Source organism: Poecilia mexicana, unplaced genomic scaffold (assembly GCF_051168715.1).
Source record: "Poecilia mexicana isolate PSO_F unplaced genomic scaffold, ASM5116871v1 scaffold_16, whole genome shotgun sequence".
In the NCBI taxonomy this organism is placed as follows: domain Eukaryota; kingdom Metazoa; phylum Chordata; class Actinopteri; order Cyprinodontiformes; family Poeciliidae; genus Poecilia; species Poecilia mexicana.
In genome coordinates, this window is record NW_028263385.1 from 25,478,524 (window position 1) to 25,493,911 (window position 15,388).

At 43.1% G+C, this 15,388-nt stretch overlaps 2 protein-coding genes across 3 annotated transcripts in view; one reads left to right on the forward strand and one right to left on the reverse strand.

Moving 5' to 3' along the window:
• Positions 1–503: 503 nt before the first annotated feature.
• On the reverse strand, positions 504–5,677 carry LOC106905020 (prostaglandin reductase 3). The gene is made up of 2 exons (XM_014969610.2): positions 4,968–5,677; positions 504–1,571 (listed from the first exon to the last, which is right to left on the reverse strand). Exons 1-2 carry the CDS (start codon positions 5,273–5,275, stop codon positions 641–643), a joined length of 1,239 nt encoding a protein of 412 aa, XP_014825096.1. The 5' UTR covers positions 5,276–5,677; the 3' UTR covers positions 504–640.
• Positions 4,317–15,388, forward strand: part of tshz1 (teashirt zinc finger homeobox 1) — a 48,719-nt gene continuing 37,647 nt past the window's right edge. Inside the window, exons 1-2 of one of the 2 annotated variants that reach the window (XM_088013562.1) lie at positions 4,317–4,827; positions 8,014–8,648. In XM_088013562.1, coding sequence (XP_087869688.1) covers positions 8,609–8,648 — 40 coding nt within the window. In that variant the 5' untranslated portion in view covers positions 4,317–4,827; positions 8,014–8,608. Of the gene's footprint in view, positions 4,828–7,174; positions 7,796–8,013; positions 8,649–15,388 lie in introns of those variants that run through there. The other variant, XM_088013561.1, reaches the window with a different exon arrangement.

A 15,388-nucleotide genomic window follows, 5' to 3' on the forward strand; every position in this document is an offset into this window, starting at 1 on the left:
ACCACCTTTCAACCAGCATCTTCTTAAGGTCTTTAGGTATTGTTTTTTGGGTTAACATGTTTATTTTAAACCAAAAATATGTTTATCTCCCTGGCACAGGACCCATCTCCTTTCTGGTGGTATGACTGGACATTCCTGTGGATTATGCTCGTGCAGAATTGTTTCAATAAATTAATATAGGACTTTCAGGCATCTGGACATCATCACCCAAGGACAGAACAAACCTGTGGAGGTCCACATTTCTATTCCTTTTATCTTGGTTGAGTTTTTTTTTTTTTTTTAGATTTTTCTGCTATGTCACACAAGGAATGTTTCTTCAAAATATCCAGATGTATATATATCTCTATGTAATTTTGGTAAATCTGACTGTGTAACATTTTGTCTGATTTAATATCTATGAAAAAAGAGGTTGTCTTTTTACACAGCTGTAAGCTTGAGATACAAAATTATACAGGAATTTAGAGTGAACACTGTTCAAATCTTACAATCAGTAAAAAAAAAACTTTTTAAATGCTTAATATCTGTTTATTAATCATTCTTTATTGAGCTTTATCAAATATCTTACGAAAATAGAATCTAAGTTTTGAGGCCACATAAAGTTATTCAGATTGATTTGATTTTAGTGCATCAATAAGGTAAATCACAGCTTGCTATCTCCAACATTTGGAGGTGCCACCTCTACCACAACCTTGCCCAGGTTTTTCCCAGCATACATGTAGTCCACTGCCCTGAAAACTGATTCCAGCCCCACAAATCTGCCCTCCTGCGTCATATCCCCACAATCCACCTCACACACCAGCTCCCCTTTGGCAAACATCTGCATCATGCTGGTCAGGGCCTCCTTGTAGTCCCCGAGGAAGTGGGGTAGGAAGAACCCCCGGACGCTGGCCGACTTCTGGAGCAGCTTGACTGGCAGCGTCCCTCCCTTGAAAGGTGGGATGCCCGACGCGGTCTGGTAGCCCGAAATGAAGCCGATCACTATCAGTCTGCCCTTAGTGGCCAAGCTGTTCACAGCGAGCTCCAGGACGCTTCCCCCCACGGACTCGTACACCACGTCTACGCCCTGCGGGTACTCCTTCCTCAGCGTCTTGGCGAGGTCTTTCTTGGCATAGTTGATTGGCCTGTCGCAGCCGATGGATTTGAGGAAGCCTGCTTTCTCGTCAGACGAACACGTCCCAATCACGTGGCAGCCGGCCCGTTTGGCGAACTGCACGGCGAACTGTCCCGTTCCTCCAGCAGCCGCTGTGACCAGGACGGTCTCACCCTTAGCCAGGTCGCCGAGGCGCTTCAGGGCGATGTAGGCTGTGGCGCCACTCACCAGCAGGGTGAGGAACTCCGGCTTCGCAGAGGGAACGGGTATGCTCTCCTTGGCTGGGACTACCGTGTACTCCGCAAACGCGCCGCTGCCGAAGTAGGCCACTGTGTCCCCGACGGTGTAACGGGAGCTGGCGCTGAGGCCAAGGCCTACGACCTCGCCGATTCCCTCAAAGCCGGCGTCAAAGGGGGGCTTCACCGAAGGGTCATAGCGGCCTGCAGAGTAGTTGATATCAGAGGCGTTGATTCCCACAAAGCTGAAACACAGAGATGCAAAGGTTTATTGTGTAAAAGGTGGGAGAAAAAGACAGCTGCAGCCTGGTGTGGCAAGTTAAAAGCTTGACCTAAAATGCCTCATAGGATCATAAATGTAGGGATATAATTCTTGATATTCTGCACGAAGGTTAAGACTCGAGTCTTGTTCTGTTGGGCAAAACACTCAGGTTTGTTTTGGCAATACCTCTGGTTTTTTCCCCCTAGAAAAAAGCAGTCCTGTACCGACAGGACCAGGCTCATATCATAAAACACATTAAATGATGTCATAATTTATTGTCTTCAGAGACACCCGCAACACAACTGAAACTGTTTTTATTTTTATTTTGTTGGTTTTTTTGTTCAATCAGAAGACAGTCGCTTTATGCCTCAACACGAAAAGGCGGCGGTTTTCATCTTACTTTTTGTAGCGACGCTGGGAACAAATCTGGGAGAAAAGGAATGTATAAATAAATCATTTACTGTCTTTTAGAGCGGCGGCGCATGCTGGGCCTCATTACTGTGCATGTCACACGTGTACTTTGAGCTTGTAGATAATGCTCCTGTGGTTTATAGATGGGTAAAGATGATATAACAAAACGCCTTCATTCGACTCCTTTTTTTTTTAACATCTGTGGGATCAGCTGCCTCACAGACATAATGTGGTTTTATTAAAGAGGAACAATTATTTGGATTTACACAGATAGAAAATACTGAAGCTTTTTAAGTTCTCATTGATATAAATATAGAGATTATTTTGGAAATGAAGCCTGAATCTGTTAAGCCTGCAGCTTTTGAAATTGTGTGGAAAATTCAACTGCATTCAGCAAGATACTGTGCTTGAAAATTGTTTCTTTTTGTGGCAAACGTGATAGCGTTGATGTAGAGGTTTGCTGACAGAAACAAAAACGCAAAAAGAAAAGTGTTAAGACATTTAAGGTACACTGATCATTTACACGTTAAAATTACGGTTTTAAAACCGCAAAATTTCTGTCAAGCCATTTCTAGGATTTTTGAATGAGATGCCCCAGGCCGTAATGGAGCATGGAGGAAGACAGTGCTGCCCCTCCTCCACCTACTGCTGCACACTGGTAGTCAGACGGCTGTCAAGTAGACTAGTGTATTTGTGAGATATGTTTGGAAACATTTTCACTTGCAAAAGACCACAGTCGTGGTGTAGGAACTAGTAAAAGACGAGCACAAATCACTTTTATTGTGGTATTGCACGTTTTCAAACAGATTTTTAGTTTTATTCTTTGCTGCTGTTGATAAAGTGAAACTGTGGCGTTTTTATCAAAGGTAATGGCACCCACAGAATATCACACCTAAAATGTGTGAGGCAACCAAAGCTAGATGTTTAGATGCACTAAAAACTTAACTTTTTAAAAAAATATATATTATATATATTACAATAAAACTAATAATACTGTCACATATCAGATATAACATGTCATCAGAAAAAAGACTGAGTGAACTCTGTAAAGATGTCTTTTAGGGACAGTTTCGGTATAAATGTGTGTTTTTGGGGGCAAAATCAAATCCTAAGGAATACAGATGCAATGATGCTTTTTGCAAGGCAATGTCACCTCTTAATTTTACTTTAAGGTCTGATTTGCCGATTTGTATTTTGTGCAATTCCATTTTTTAATTTTTTTTTATTTTTATTTTTTACGGCTTTAAGACACAAATGGGATTTCATGCGATTGTGGTTATAAATGGAACAGAGGCTAAAGAGATATGATTCAAAACATGTCTCTTTTTGGCTGATTTAATGGTTAGCTAAAAATCTGTTGTAGCTCAGTCTGAGACAGACTTGCTTGGTCTGTTTGATGGGCAAACATGATTTGTCTCATGCTTACAATGAATAAAAATGAAAAAAAAAATTAAATAAATTACAACCGTTATCTGATCTCTGAGAACTGTGTCCCAATCTTTCTGCATTGTGCACAGAAACCAGAACAGTGTGACAGTATTGTTTTTACACAGAGAAGTGCCTCTGAATGAGAAATGCACTTCAGTTTTATCAGAAGTTGTCACATTTACTGCTTAGATATCTTACAGAAAAAAAAAAATCCATAAACAGACCTTTAAAAAACAAAGAAAAATTAAGAAGTAAAAAGAGTACTTGAGGGGTATGTGTAACTTTATTCATAATCTAATATCACCTTTCTCTTTCTTGCTCATATCTTTGTTTTAGGTTTGTACTCCACCACATGGTGTGCACAGATCGAAGACAATTCGAACACACACTCTGTAGAGATCGCTGCAGATTAAAAACATCCCGCTGCACTGGCTTTGATATTCAAGATAAAATTATTACAACTCTCTTGCAGCTTTAGCTGATTCTCCAGCTCCAGTAAGAGGCAATCTATGAAAACGATGAAAGCTCTCCCTCTAAAAATTCATCACCTGCTTCAAATTTTATACAATTTCTACCTCACAAGCTGCACCGATCAATCGGCGTAAGACTGGAATCAGCCTATTTCCCCTTGTTGATTCACAAATCTGGAGCTTTCAATTCCTACATCTGTTGAATTCAAAACTTCCATCGACATCAAGGAAGCGACAGCAATTTTGTCTTTATAATCTTCAGAATAAAAGAGGTTGGAATGGGTCAAAAATAAAGGCAGGAAAAACCTGATCAGTGCATCTCTGCTCACAAGCTAACCAGGTTCTAATGCAGAACATTTCACACTCGTTTATGTTTAGCCTAATGAGGGGAAAAAAGACTTTTTATGGAGAGAGAATAGAATAATAAACATAAACCTCATCAGACTGTCCGTACAGTCGGTAGTGGGGTAGTAAATTTAAAAAAACAGGAAAAATACAGAAAATCAAGTATTATAAAGTATGTTTTTATTCCTACATTATAGTAGGCAAATGCTTAGTTTAATGTTGCTTGTGCATTCAGGTGCAATCGGTGCTGGTTTGTGCCTGATTCCCCCCAATACACTGCTGCTGCTCTGAAAGGGAGACATGATGCTACAGCTCCAGCGCCACGTAACGCCGCATCTCCTTCTCCATCATCTCCTGATGCCAGTCTGAGCCCCCCCACCGACTTTCTGTGTGTGCAGGTTGGTGACGTAGGGAGACAGGAGGACAGAGAGAGAGAGAGAGAGACCGAGAGGGAGAGATGGATTGATAGACAAATGCAGGGAGGGCGGAACTTGGAGTAACTGTGTTTTTCTCTTTTTTTTTTTTTTTTTTTTTTGCCATCTCGTGATGATGATAGTGCTGATGATCGCGGTCGCCGGATTTGAGGTAAGCGGAGAGCTTTCTGTAACTTCCCCCCAACAATAACAGTGATAGATCAGACACCGTATCGGTCATCTCCCCCGGAACCCCTCAGCCCACCCCACCGCCTCACTCCATACCCCACCTCCCCCCCGGCAACAACTCACCGATTCCGGACGAGGAGCTCTGCGTCTCCGGGCGTCGGAACGGCGACGGTCCGCACGCTGACGGCCTCTCTGAAATCCTGACTGAGCTTGGTGACGACCAGCTTCTTCATGCTGCTCGGTATGGAGGACCCTTTGAAATCCATGAAGTGCGCCGAGTAGGACGTGTCGATGATGAAGCGCCTCGGAACCGTCGGGCGAACTCCGGAAAGCGCGTCGGTGGCGCGTGCAGCGCGAGCCCGGCCGACGAGCGACCCGGCTGTTCTCCTCCCTAGTAGTAATAGCAGCCGCGGCGGCGACGGGCTGGCCATGACTCCGAATTGTGGCAAAGTTCACGGAGCAAACTTGCCAGTAATGAGCCCTGCTGCCGTTAGCCTGCGCTACAGGCTTTTTTTTCTTCCCCCTCTGCGCATTGCGCGGCGCGCGCAGATCAGATCAGGCCGGGCTGAGCCGCAACAAACGCGTTTCAACGAGTAAAAATAAATAAACCACGCCGCGCTTTTGCTACGCAGTATCTACAGCCAAAACCACGCTCTGAATGTGTATGTGTGTGTGCGTGTGTTTTATTGGGATTAAAACGCAGCACCGCCGCAGCTCAGTGGGGAAGAGGCACAGCAGCGCCCCTGACTTGTCGGAGTCCCTCCCCTTTCCCGGACACACACAGCATTCACTTCCTAGTACATGCAAAGGTGAAACGGATCAATTCACACAAATCCCAGCGTATCCCCTCCGCACACACATCATCCACAAATTAATTGTAACATCTAAAATAATAAAAGAATATGTAATTTGCAAACGCCCTCCAGTTTTGCCTGTCAGTTTGTGTGGGTACACCTGTAACCAGAGCTTTCTCACTGGCGATTCGTGGAATTTGCATGTTTTCATTTCGCTATCATCTGTTGTCATCTGATCTTCTTTTCTGGAAGCAACGGGGTTGTTGTTCTCTCTCTCGCTCTCTCTCTCTCTCTCTCTCTATCTCTCTCTCTCTCTCTCTCTCTCTCTCTCTCTCTCTCCTGTCTTGGAAGTCTGCCCGACTTTTGTAAGGGGTGGCAAAATGAGGGTGGAATGTGTAAGTAGAAGCAACAATGAAATTTCAGGAGTGCTATCAATATGTTACGACAAATATTAAAGTGTAACCACCCTCCCATGTGAAAGCATATACCTTGCTCCGACAAATTTTGAAAAATTCCAGAAAGTGGGCGGAGCCAAATGAGACTGAGGGGCAAAGTCGAGGGTAAGTGCAGTTAGCACTGATGCTAATTTATAAATTTTGTCACCATTTTGTGACGTTCCAGACACCTCTAGTGACTTTTTAATCAAAGACCAACAAGTGACAAATCTAGTGACTTTTTCTGTGTTAAAGACTTTTATGGACAACGCTTTGCAATTCAGCTGCAACTCTTCTTTGTCGAGAATAAGCATCAAGAGCTAGCATAAGCACCGTTTTAAACAAATGGTAGAATTCAACTTTTTAGCTGCTGTCTGACCTCAGGAGACCACTCCTGAGACGGTTTTAGACAAAAATAATGCAGAATTAAACATGAAAATGTCAACATTTGCACAGTAGTAAAAAGATAGAACCCTAAACAACTTATTTTGACAGTGCTGGGAAATAAAAGGTTGATTTAGGGGTTAGCTACACTTTTAAGTAAAACCCAATACACTTTAGTTATGTTTTTAACTATAGCAAAAATCAGATGTTTTGATAGCACATGCTTCCTTAATCCCTGGAACATTTTGTGACAAGAATTTTGGAGCTAGCGCAAATCTCATATTTCTCCCATAAAATTGAACGATTTTTTAAAACTTTAACAACTAAATATTATTTATATTAACTATAGTGCAAAACATTAGAACTTCTAATAGTTGATTCATTTCTCCAACTTTCTTAGTGTTTTATAGCCTCCATATTGGATACTGTTTGGCACTGGCAATGCCTAAAAAACCCTTAGAAATTATCTGGCAGTCGTTGGCCAGACCGTCTTTCATGCATAGTAATTTTTCTAAATATTAATTTAAACTAGGAAAAGACATGTTTGAAATAGTTGTAACATTATATATATATATATATATATATATATATATATATATATATATATATATATATATATATATATATATATAATAATTATTATTATTATTTGCAGCAGCAGCACAATAAAGCTCTTTTTTTTTTCGGGTGCCTCCACCATTCTCGCTGTCCCCTTTTCCAAACTTTCTGGACGCAGCCCTGCCTGGATGTAAGTTTGGGTTCCAAAAGACTTCCATTTGTCTCTAAAACGGAGGTTTAGTATTTTTAAAGCAAGAGGAGAGAGAGAGAGAGAGAGAGAGGGAGAGAGAAAACAAGACAATTAAAAAGATTGACAGGTAGGCTCCTCTGTCAGGGGTGACGCTTGCGGAGAGGGGAGGAGTAAAAACTGTAGCAGGAAAAGCCACTCGATGCGTCTGTCTATCAGTTGAGACTGTCTGAAACAGCTTCCAGATCCACCGCGTTTCCCCCATTTTTTCCCACCTCCTCTCCTTTCGGGAGAGCGACCTCGGATCAGTCCCCTGGAGTTTCTTTCTTCTTCTTCTTCTTCTTCTTCTCCTTCTTCTCCTTCTTCTTCTTTCTAAAAGACGCAGACGTTTTTTCGCTCCTGTCGATGTGATCTGATCAGATCTGATCTGATCCGAGTGTTTTCTTTTTATATATATATATATTTTGGGGGTGGGGGGGCGAAGCTCGGATGCGCCTCTTCACCGCATGAAGCTGAGATCCTTAAAATAAAGAAAAACCACACCGACTCTGACCGAGATGAGGCGTGGAAATTATTCGCACCACTCTTAAAACCGTAAGTACGAGAGTGCATGTCTCAGTTTATTGTTCCCCTGTTTCTCTTTTTCCTTCTTCTTCTTTTTCTCTCAAATGGGAGAGGAGAGGAGGGGAAGGGAAAAGTCTCCGCCGGACGGCTGACGCTGGATCCGGGCTGAGGTGGTGTGCAGGGGACGGGGTTGACATGAACCCATCTTAACGCCTTGCTCTCTGTCTGTTTTCTTCCTTTCTTTTTAGGTGTCTTGGTAAAGAAAAGAAGGAAACGGGAGCAGGAGTGGAGACTGCTCCCTCACATCGGACCTTATTTGTTTGGTGAAATCACCCTTTTATATCTAAATATATGTAGTTTGGCGTGCGTAAAAAGGCGCAGCAAACTATCTCTCTCCCCCCACCCCATCAACCGGGACTAGAGATTATTATAGGGGGATTTATTTTTTCCACACACAAAAAAAGGAGTGAACTGAAAACTTAATTTTTTTTATGCTTTATTTTTTCTTTATTATTATTAACACTGTAATTGTCTGATTTTTTATTTTATTTTTATTTTTATTGACGGCCAATGAGAGAAATGAAGGAAGATGATATTTGATGGACACGGAGGTTTCGGGAGCTGGCCGAACCCTCAGTTTCGCTGAAGCCGACCCCCAGCCATCATCCACATCCAGCAGAGAAACGAGAAGCCTGGTGCTTTTTTTTTTTTTTTTTTTTTTTTAGCCTCAGAAAAGGGATGATTCCTCAAATCTGATCAGACTTTGAACTCGTCTTTTTTTTTTAATACATAAATTAAATAAATATTCCTGCATGAGAAGCTCCGTGGAAGGTGACGGTCACTATGCCGAGGAGAAAGCAGCAAGAGCCGCGGCGATCAGCAGGTACAGCCCGCTCCTTCCCTTCTAAACCTTTCTTCTTTCTGAAACAAGTCACATTTCATTTTTGTTTCCACGTTTTAGTAGGTTATTAGTTGTTTAAAAAAAAAAAAAAAAGAAACACACATTTCTAATCCGTCCGTCTTGTCACCCGTGACTCACATTAGTTTGGATAAAGTGACCCAAACTGCGCAAAAGACGCACAGATCCGGCCACTTTTTCACCCCCCCCCCTGGAAACTTTTAAGAATAGTGAGATAAACTAAATGGTATGTTGTTGTGAGGATAAAAGCGGGGAGGGGAGTTTAGAGGTTTTGAGAGTGAGTGAGTAATGATGAATAATTGACACAGAGAGTCGGTTTTTCCCCTCTCTCTCTGTCTCTCTCTCTCTTTTTTCGGTTTTATTAGAAGATTGCCATCCTTGATTTGATGCGTGATTGATCGCCTGTCATGTGGCACTCTTTGATCTGTTCATCCCCGATAAGCATCAGTAAATCCCCTCCATGAAGGCTGCAGCGTTGGCCGATCAGACACACGTGAAGACCGTCTGTTTTATTATTATTATTATTGCATGTATTTTTTTTTTATTTAGGCCAAAACAATCTTATAAAAGTTGGGAATTTAGTATAAAAAACAGGGCTAGAAGCATCCGCTTGTTTATTTTGATGTGCATGTGAAAGTGTAGGACTAATAACTAAACCACAGAGTGAAATCATTTTGCTGCAGTCACTCTGTTTATGTGAATATTTGTAATTTCGGCGACAAAAAAAAAAAAAAAAAATTAAAATAGAAAAACAGTAGAAAACCCACAATTTGGAAAGAGTCAGTATAAATCAGTGCAAAATGAGATGCACCCATCCGATCTCAGTAAACACAGCATTAGATGAATCTGAAGTTGGCACGTGTGTGTACAAAAATAAAAAAATTATATTGGCGTCTGTTGTGATGGTGGTTCTGCACTTTGATGGCCACAGGTAGGAAAGATCTCCTGTGGCGTTGTGTTGGTGCTTCTAAGTGGAATCAGTCTTTCTCTCCTGTGATTGGCCAGCACATTGTACAGTAGGGTGTATGCACTACTTTTTTTTTTTTTTTTCTTTCCAGACACAAATAAGAAATTTCTCTTCCGGATTTATCCCACGCTCCCAGCTAGAGCAGATATACCCGTATGCTGTGATGTTTAGCAAAGTGACCAGCTGATAGAAGCAGTTATTGGGAAAAAGGACCCCACAAGGTTGACATGTACTAGTTTGGATTTGGATCTGAGTCCCCCCCCCCGCCCCACCACCAACCATCACCCTCCCACCCCCCTCTGCAGCCTTTAAACAAATGTAAATGAGTGACAGGGGCTTTTCTACCTCTGTGCTAATGAGGCTGAGCCTTTGAAGTTAGGCATTAACAACTGCAGCGAACAAAAGACAGTTACAGAATTTTAAAGAGATTTTTTTTTTCTTTTTTTTAATATGACGTGCAGAGCAGGTCGAACGGGAGGCCCGGCCGCCGAGGACTTTGAACTCAGCGGGTTTTATCATTGTGATGATGTTGAGGAGGAAGAGGAGGAGAGGGACTGTGAGATGGAGACGATTCTCCGACTGAACAGTCTTCCTGGAATCGCTGGGCCACACTGGGAAGCCGGGGGATTCGGATTTCCACTTCCAGGGCTCGCTGTGCTTTTCCGCGCGTGGTTTTCGAGAGTTATGAAGAGGGAAGCATGCGTGACGTGACACCGCCGTGACCTCCCCGCCCCCTTCTTTTCCTCACATCGAAAACGCACACATAAACGCCACCCATCCAGCTAAGTGTCCGCCGGGAGCCGCAAACATCACGGCTCGTGACGGTTGATCAAACGGAGGGTCTTCCTCCGTTCTCCCAGGAAAATGAAAGTCCAGATAGGACTTCCACTTGTACTTCACACACACACTCACACACACACACCCACACACACGCACGCACGCACGCACGCACGCACGCACGCACGCACGCACACACACACACACACACACACACACACACACATTCACACTCACACACTGTAGTCTGGCCTCATGCTCTACTGGGAGCTGCCACTGACCTGTAGCTTCCTCCTTGTGTGCCACATCTCAAACTGCTATCGGTGGCGAAAATCAGACGTCACATGATTTTAAAAAAGAAACAACCAAAAAAAGAGTTTCGGGGCAGATTACTATTAATTCCACACCCACATAAGTCATATTATGTTGGTATTTACATACAGAAAAGATTTTATAACATTTTACTGTCAAGTTGCTCAAACTTTTATGAGTAGATACATTTACTACACTATATTTTTTGCGTTTTCTCTGCAACTCAAATATAATTTTTTGCTACATATCAAATAAGAAATTTGCATCACTTTTTTTTTTTTGAAGAAATCTATATTTTTTTTACAAAACTTCGAAACATTCAGGGTCTCTGTCTCAACGCTTTGGAGTTAAAGGGAGGCGAAACAATCGAACATGTGGGCCCTTTCGTTTTCGCCGGGGCAGAGACGGATCCAGTCGCAGGGTTTTTACCGAACGCGTTCCGTTACTTCCGTGACCCTCTGATCCCGGAAGTGTCGTCCTCCTGCTCAGCGTGACACCTTGCGGCCGTCCTTCCCTCCCTCCCCTTCCTTCTTCCCTCCTTCCCCGGCGAACCACTTTGTTTTCGAGGCGGCGAAGACGAGGGACGAGCGGAGGACGGAAAAAGGAGTGGCTCTGCCTTTCATCCGAGGCGGTTCTCGGATCGGCTCAGATCAGATAGTCACTGCTTCGTCTTTTGAAACACGCTGGTTAATTATAAGACAGAGAAGTGTGTGTGTGTGTGTGTGTGTGTGTGTGTGTGTGTTCAGCTTGGAAAGGGTGGATAAGGGGTGCTTGTGGTGCCGCTGAGACGGAGGGAAGTAGGGGGATCTGTGTGTGTGTGTAGGGGGGGGGTGTTGGTGGATGTAAGGTTGCTTCCTGTTGGCTTCATTAGAGAGAGCCCTAATTATCTGCGGAGCTGATGGATTTGTGACAGGCCCTAACGATTAATGCTGACAAATTCAGTAAGGTGTCAAGTCCGCAGCTGCCTTGATGTAATCAAGTTGATATTATACAGTCCCCGTAGCCCCTAGTGCAGCACCGACTCAATTTACCAGTGCAGGTGACAAATGGACTTTGCTACCTGACTAATCACGTCAGGAGACAATGCCAGTTAATGACCTCGGCGTGCCCCCCACCCGTCTTTTACTCCCACCGTCCTCATAAGGTCGTAATAAGAGAACCTGGACCTGCTCCGACATGTCCCAGCCCTTTTTTCTGTTTGCACGTTAGATACGATTTTGCTTTTTTCTTTCTTTAAACGCCGTGACCATTTCCACAAAAAAAAAATCCCCGCCGAAATGTTCCTCTAAGTCGCCATCGTGGACGTTTTCCATATTTATTGATATTATTGTTATTTGTCAATGACACGGTTCAGGCCTCTTGGTGTATCAACTCGCCGAAGCGGTCCTGAGAGTCGTGTTTTATGTTTATTTTTTCTTAACGTTCTAGACATCCTGTGGGGGAGCTTTTTACGTTTTTCACATGTGTTGCTTGTAAATCAAAACAGTTTCCATGTACTTCAGCTGAACACACACACACACACACACACGAGCTCCTTCTCTCCAGCCAGCTCACTGAAGGCCTCCGGTTTATTCCGACCCGGAGAATCGCAGTGCCCAGGGATTAATGATTTTGCATGTTCGGGGCGGATCAGATTACACGGTGACCTTTGTGCTCCCGGTTGACGACGCTGTTATGTGATAGTCCTCCCCTCAAAATAATCAGCAGGTAGAGATTTATGCCCACCCACCCTACACACACACACACACACACACACCACCTTTCTGATTTAATTGCTCTAAATACCTGTTTTTGTTTAGTTTTTTTTTTTTATTTGACCAACTACTTCCTGCAAAAATCTGAAAAGGAATCTGGAGGGACTTACAATTTCAAAGGCTTCACAGTGTCTGAGTCAACTGTTGGTGTTTGAGCTTTGCCAAAAAAAAGAAAAGAGAGGAAAAGTGCGTGTGTGTGTGTGTGTGTGTGAAAGAAGCAGAAACAGCCGGGACCATGAGTGTGTGTGCCTCAGTGCTGACCGGTGTCAGTTTTCCTGGAATGAATAACTCAAACGAGCGCAGCGGCGACCACGCCAACTTAGTCATCCTCTTTAGCACGGCCAGCCTTCGCTTCTCATCCCCGCCCTCCCCCCTCCTGCCTCCAACCACCGCCGCCGTTGCCTCATTGGACCAGGAAAAAGAGCTGGAACGGTCAGGGTTTTCTCTCGTCTAGCATATTTTTAGCCATTTCCAATCAAAAGCCTTGAAAAAACTGGGACCACCTATTGATCCCCCCGCTGCCTGTTCGGTTTGTACGCTTCCGGTGTGTTCCACACACCCTCTGAGTTCGTGAGTGTGTGTGTGTGTGTGTGTGTGTGTTTGGCACAGCGAGAGCTTGCGGCGCTGTACTTAGCAGGTGGGCTTCAGCTGACCTGGTCAATAGCTTTTTTTTTTTTTTTTTTTTTTTTTTGCTCTTGCACCGGCCTCTGAAAACGATAGTTTAAATTTACATCTGGGATTCTGGGGGGTCGGAGGTCAAACATGCTCAGCTTGCTCCTTTTTAATGCCTCAAGTAACCACATGTGCCTTTGCAAGCCATGGACTAGAATGAGATCATGGCTGTGTGTCAACCTTGAGTAAAAATATCACAGTATCACAGCACTTACACAGAGATTTTATTTGAAGCAAATTGTTTTTACACCTGCATAAATAATATAACATAGCGCTTATTAAGGTCCTAATATAATACACTCATTGTTACCTCGATGTTTAAAGACCACAAGCCTGCATTCCGCTGCTTTACAGATATGTAGCTCGCGTCTTGTCGGATGTTAGCATAAGTGACAAGCGACAGATTCTTTTCCACCAAATCTGGTTCCGTTGTTGCCTCCTTTCGACCAGCTGACCATGGGGAAGGGGCGTCACCCTGCCGGTTACTGCTCCTCCAGTTCGAGGAAAACCCCACGCTGACACCTCGTTAGCAGGATTTTGAACTTTAAGAATGGCGTAATGGAAAAATCGAAGCTAACTTTCTAGAACCTCGCTTTTAGTTGATAACAGCCGTACGCCACTTCAGTTAACGTTTGTCAGAGCTCTTCTTGTTAGCAAACCACTAAATTAAGGCTGTTGCATGCAGCGCCATTACTAGCGAAGGAATCATTTTCAAGAACACTGCCTTGGTGAACGGTGATCAGCTTTCAGATCTGTCTCAAAGGCTGCATTTATAGCAAATGTGTGGCCTTTATTGCCACAAAGATCACCCTGTTTATGTGTAATTATACTTAAATGATGCATTGTTCTTTAGTCCTTCCAATCCCAATTGTTGCAGATAAAATGTCATATAATGTGACATTTTATCACAGTTTTCTGTGAGGCAGCTGATCCTGTAGATTAAAAAAAAAAAAAAAAAAAAAGGGGGGGCGGGGAGTCAAAGATGCAGTTTTGTTGCTATCTTCACTCGTCCCAAGCTTTTAAACCTCAGAGCACTTTTCAATTCATCATCCAAAAATGGAGGATGACACAACTGGAAACCTACAGAGACGGGCAGAAAACTCTTGCGCTTCCTCCTCGAAGGATGGCACGTTGAAAAATGTTTGTGATTTTTCACAAATTTTATTTTGTCGGTAATCGGCCCGTGCCTAACTCTAAGGCTTGCTTTGGTATTCTAACCTAAAGTCGGCATAGATAAATAATCAAACGGGAAAAACAGCTAATCTTGAGGTTTCTCCATTCACGTTAGTTTTCACTGTTACATCTTAACGCCAGATTTTGTCTTTTTCTTTTTTTATATTTCTTTACAATTCTTTTTCGGGGTGTTCTGACTAAAATCCTTTCCCCCGGCGGGGTGGGGCACGCTCCCACCACCACTCGCAGTCTGTTGCCCCTCGCCGCACTTTAAAACACACATGCGCACTGTGAACCATAAACACCGTCAGAGACTCGCACATTCACAGACACACACCTATACCTAATGCTTAAGTGCAGCCAGCATGTCTCTGTGGGAGGTCATAATGGAGGTGGCTTAGTATGATGGGAAATCATATCATTAAAGCAGCCAGATGTGCTTTGTTGCCTGCCTTGCAGCACATAAAAACAGCAGCAAGTCATGGGATCTGAAAAGGAAAAAAAAAGAAAAGAAATCCTAGTCTGAGAAAATCAAGTCTGAAACAGATAGAAAGCAGCCCTCTGGGACTGGGGCTGACAAGCAGTCTTACTGCTGACTGCCATAGAAAAACAATTTCCACCCAAATAAAGTATTTTTTCCCCTCTTCCCGTTTTTTTAAAAATATTGCAGCAGCAGAAACAAACTCTTCTCTGAACTTTTTTTTTTTTTTGAGAAATTCCGATAAGGAACGAAAAATAAAAGCTTTGATAAATTGCTTCCTGTCACTGTTATCAGCTCTCTGCGAAGTGTGCTTAATTACGATGTAATAGTGGTGTTGTGCTGAGTAATTACATTTTGTTAAGGGTCCACAGCGGGGATGTAAGACTTAAGAGCTCATTAATAGAAAACTGTTGATATGTTTTTTTTTTTTTTCTTTCCTTCCTCGTCTGGCACATAGTTGGAGACATGAGGAAGATAAGAGGGGAAATGTTCGAGAGAACTAGTCATGCAACATTTAAGGCTCAAAAATTGATATCTCAAATTTTCTTAAGTAAAGTATTACATTAGC

Bases quoted from the DNA above. Each gene is read 5' to 3' on its own strand.
- LOC106905020 (XM_014969610.2), bottom strand. From the start codon at position 5,275: ATGGCCAGCCCGTCGCCGCCGCGGCTGCTATTACTACTAGGGAGGAGA. The intron at 1,572-4,967 runs GTGAGTTGTTGC...TCTGTGTTTCAG, and splicing joins GAGCTCCTCGTCCGGAATCG to CTTTGTGGGAATCAACGCCT.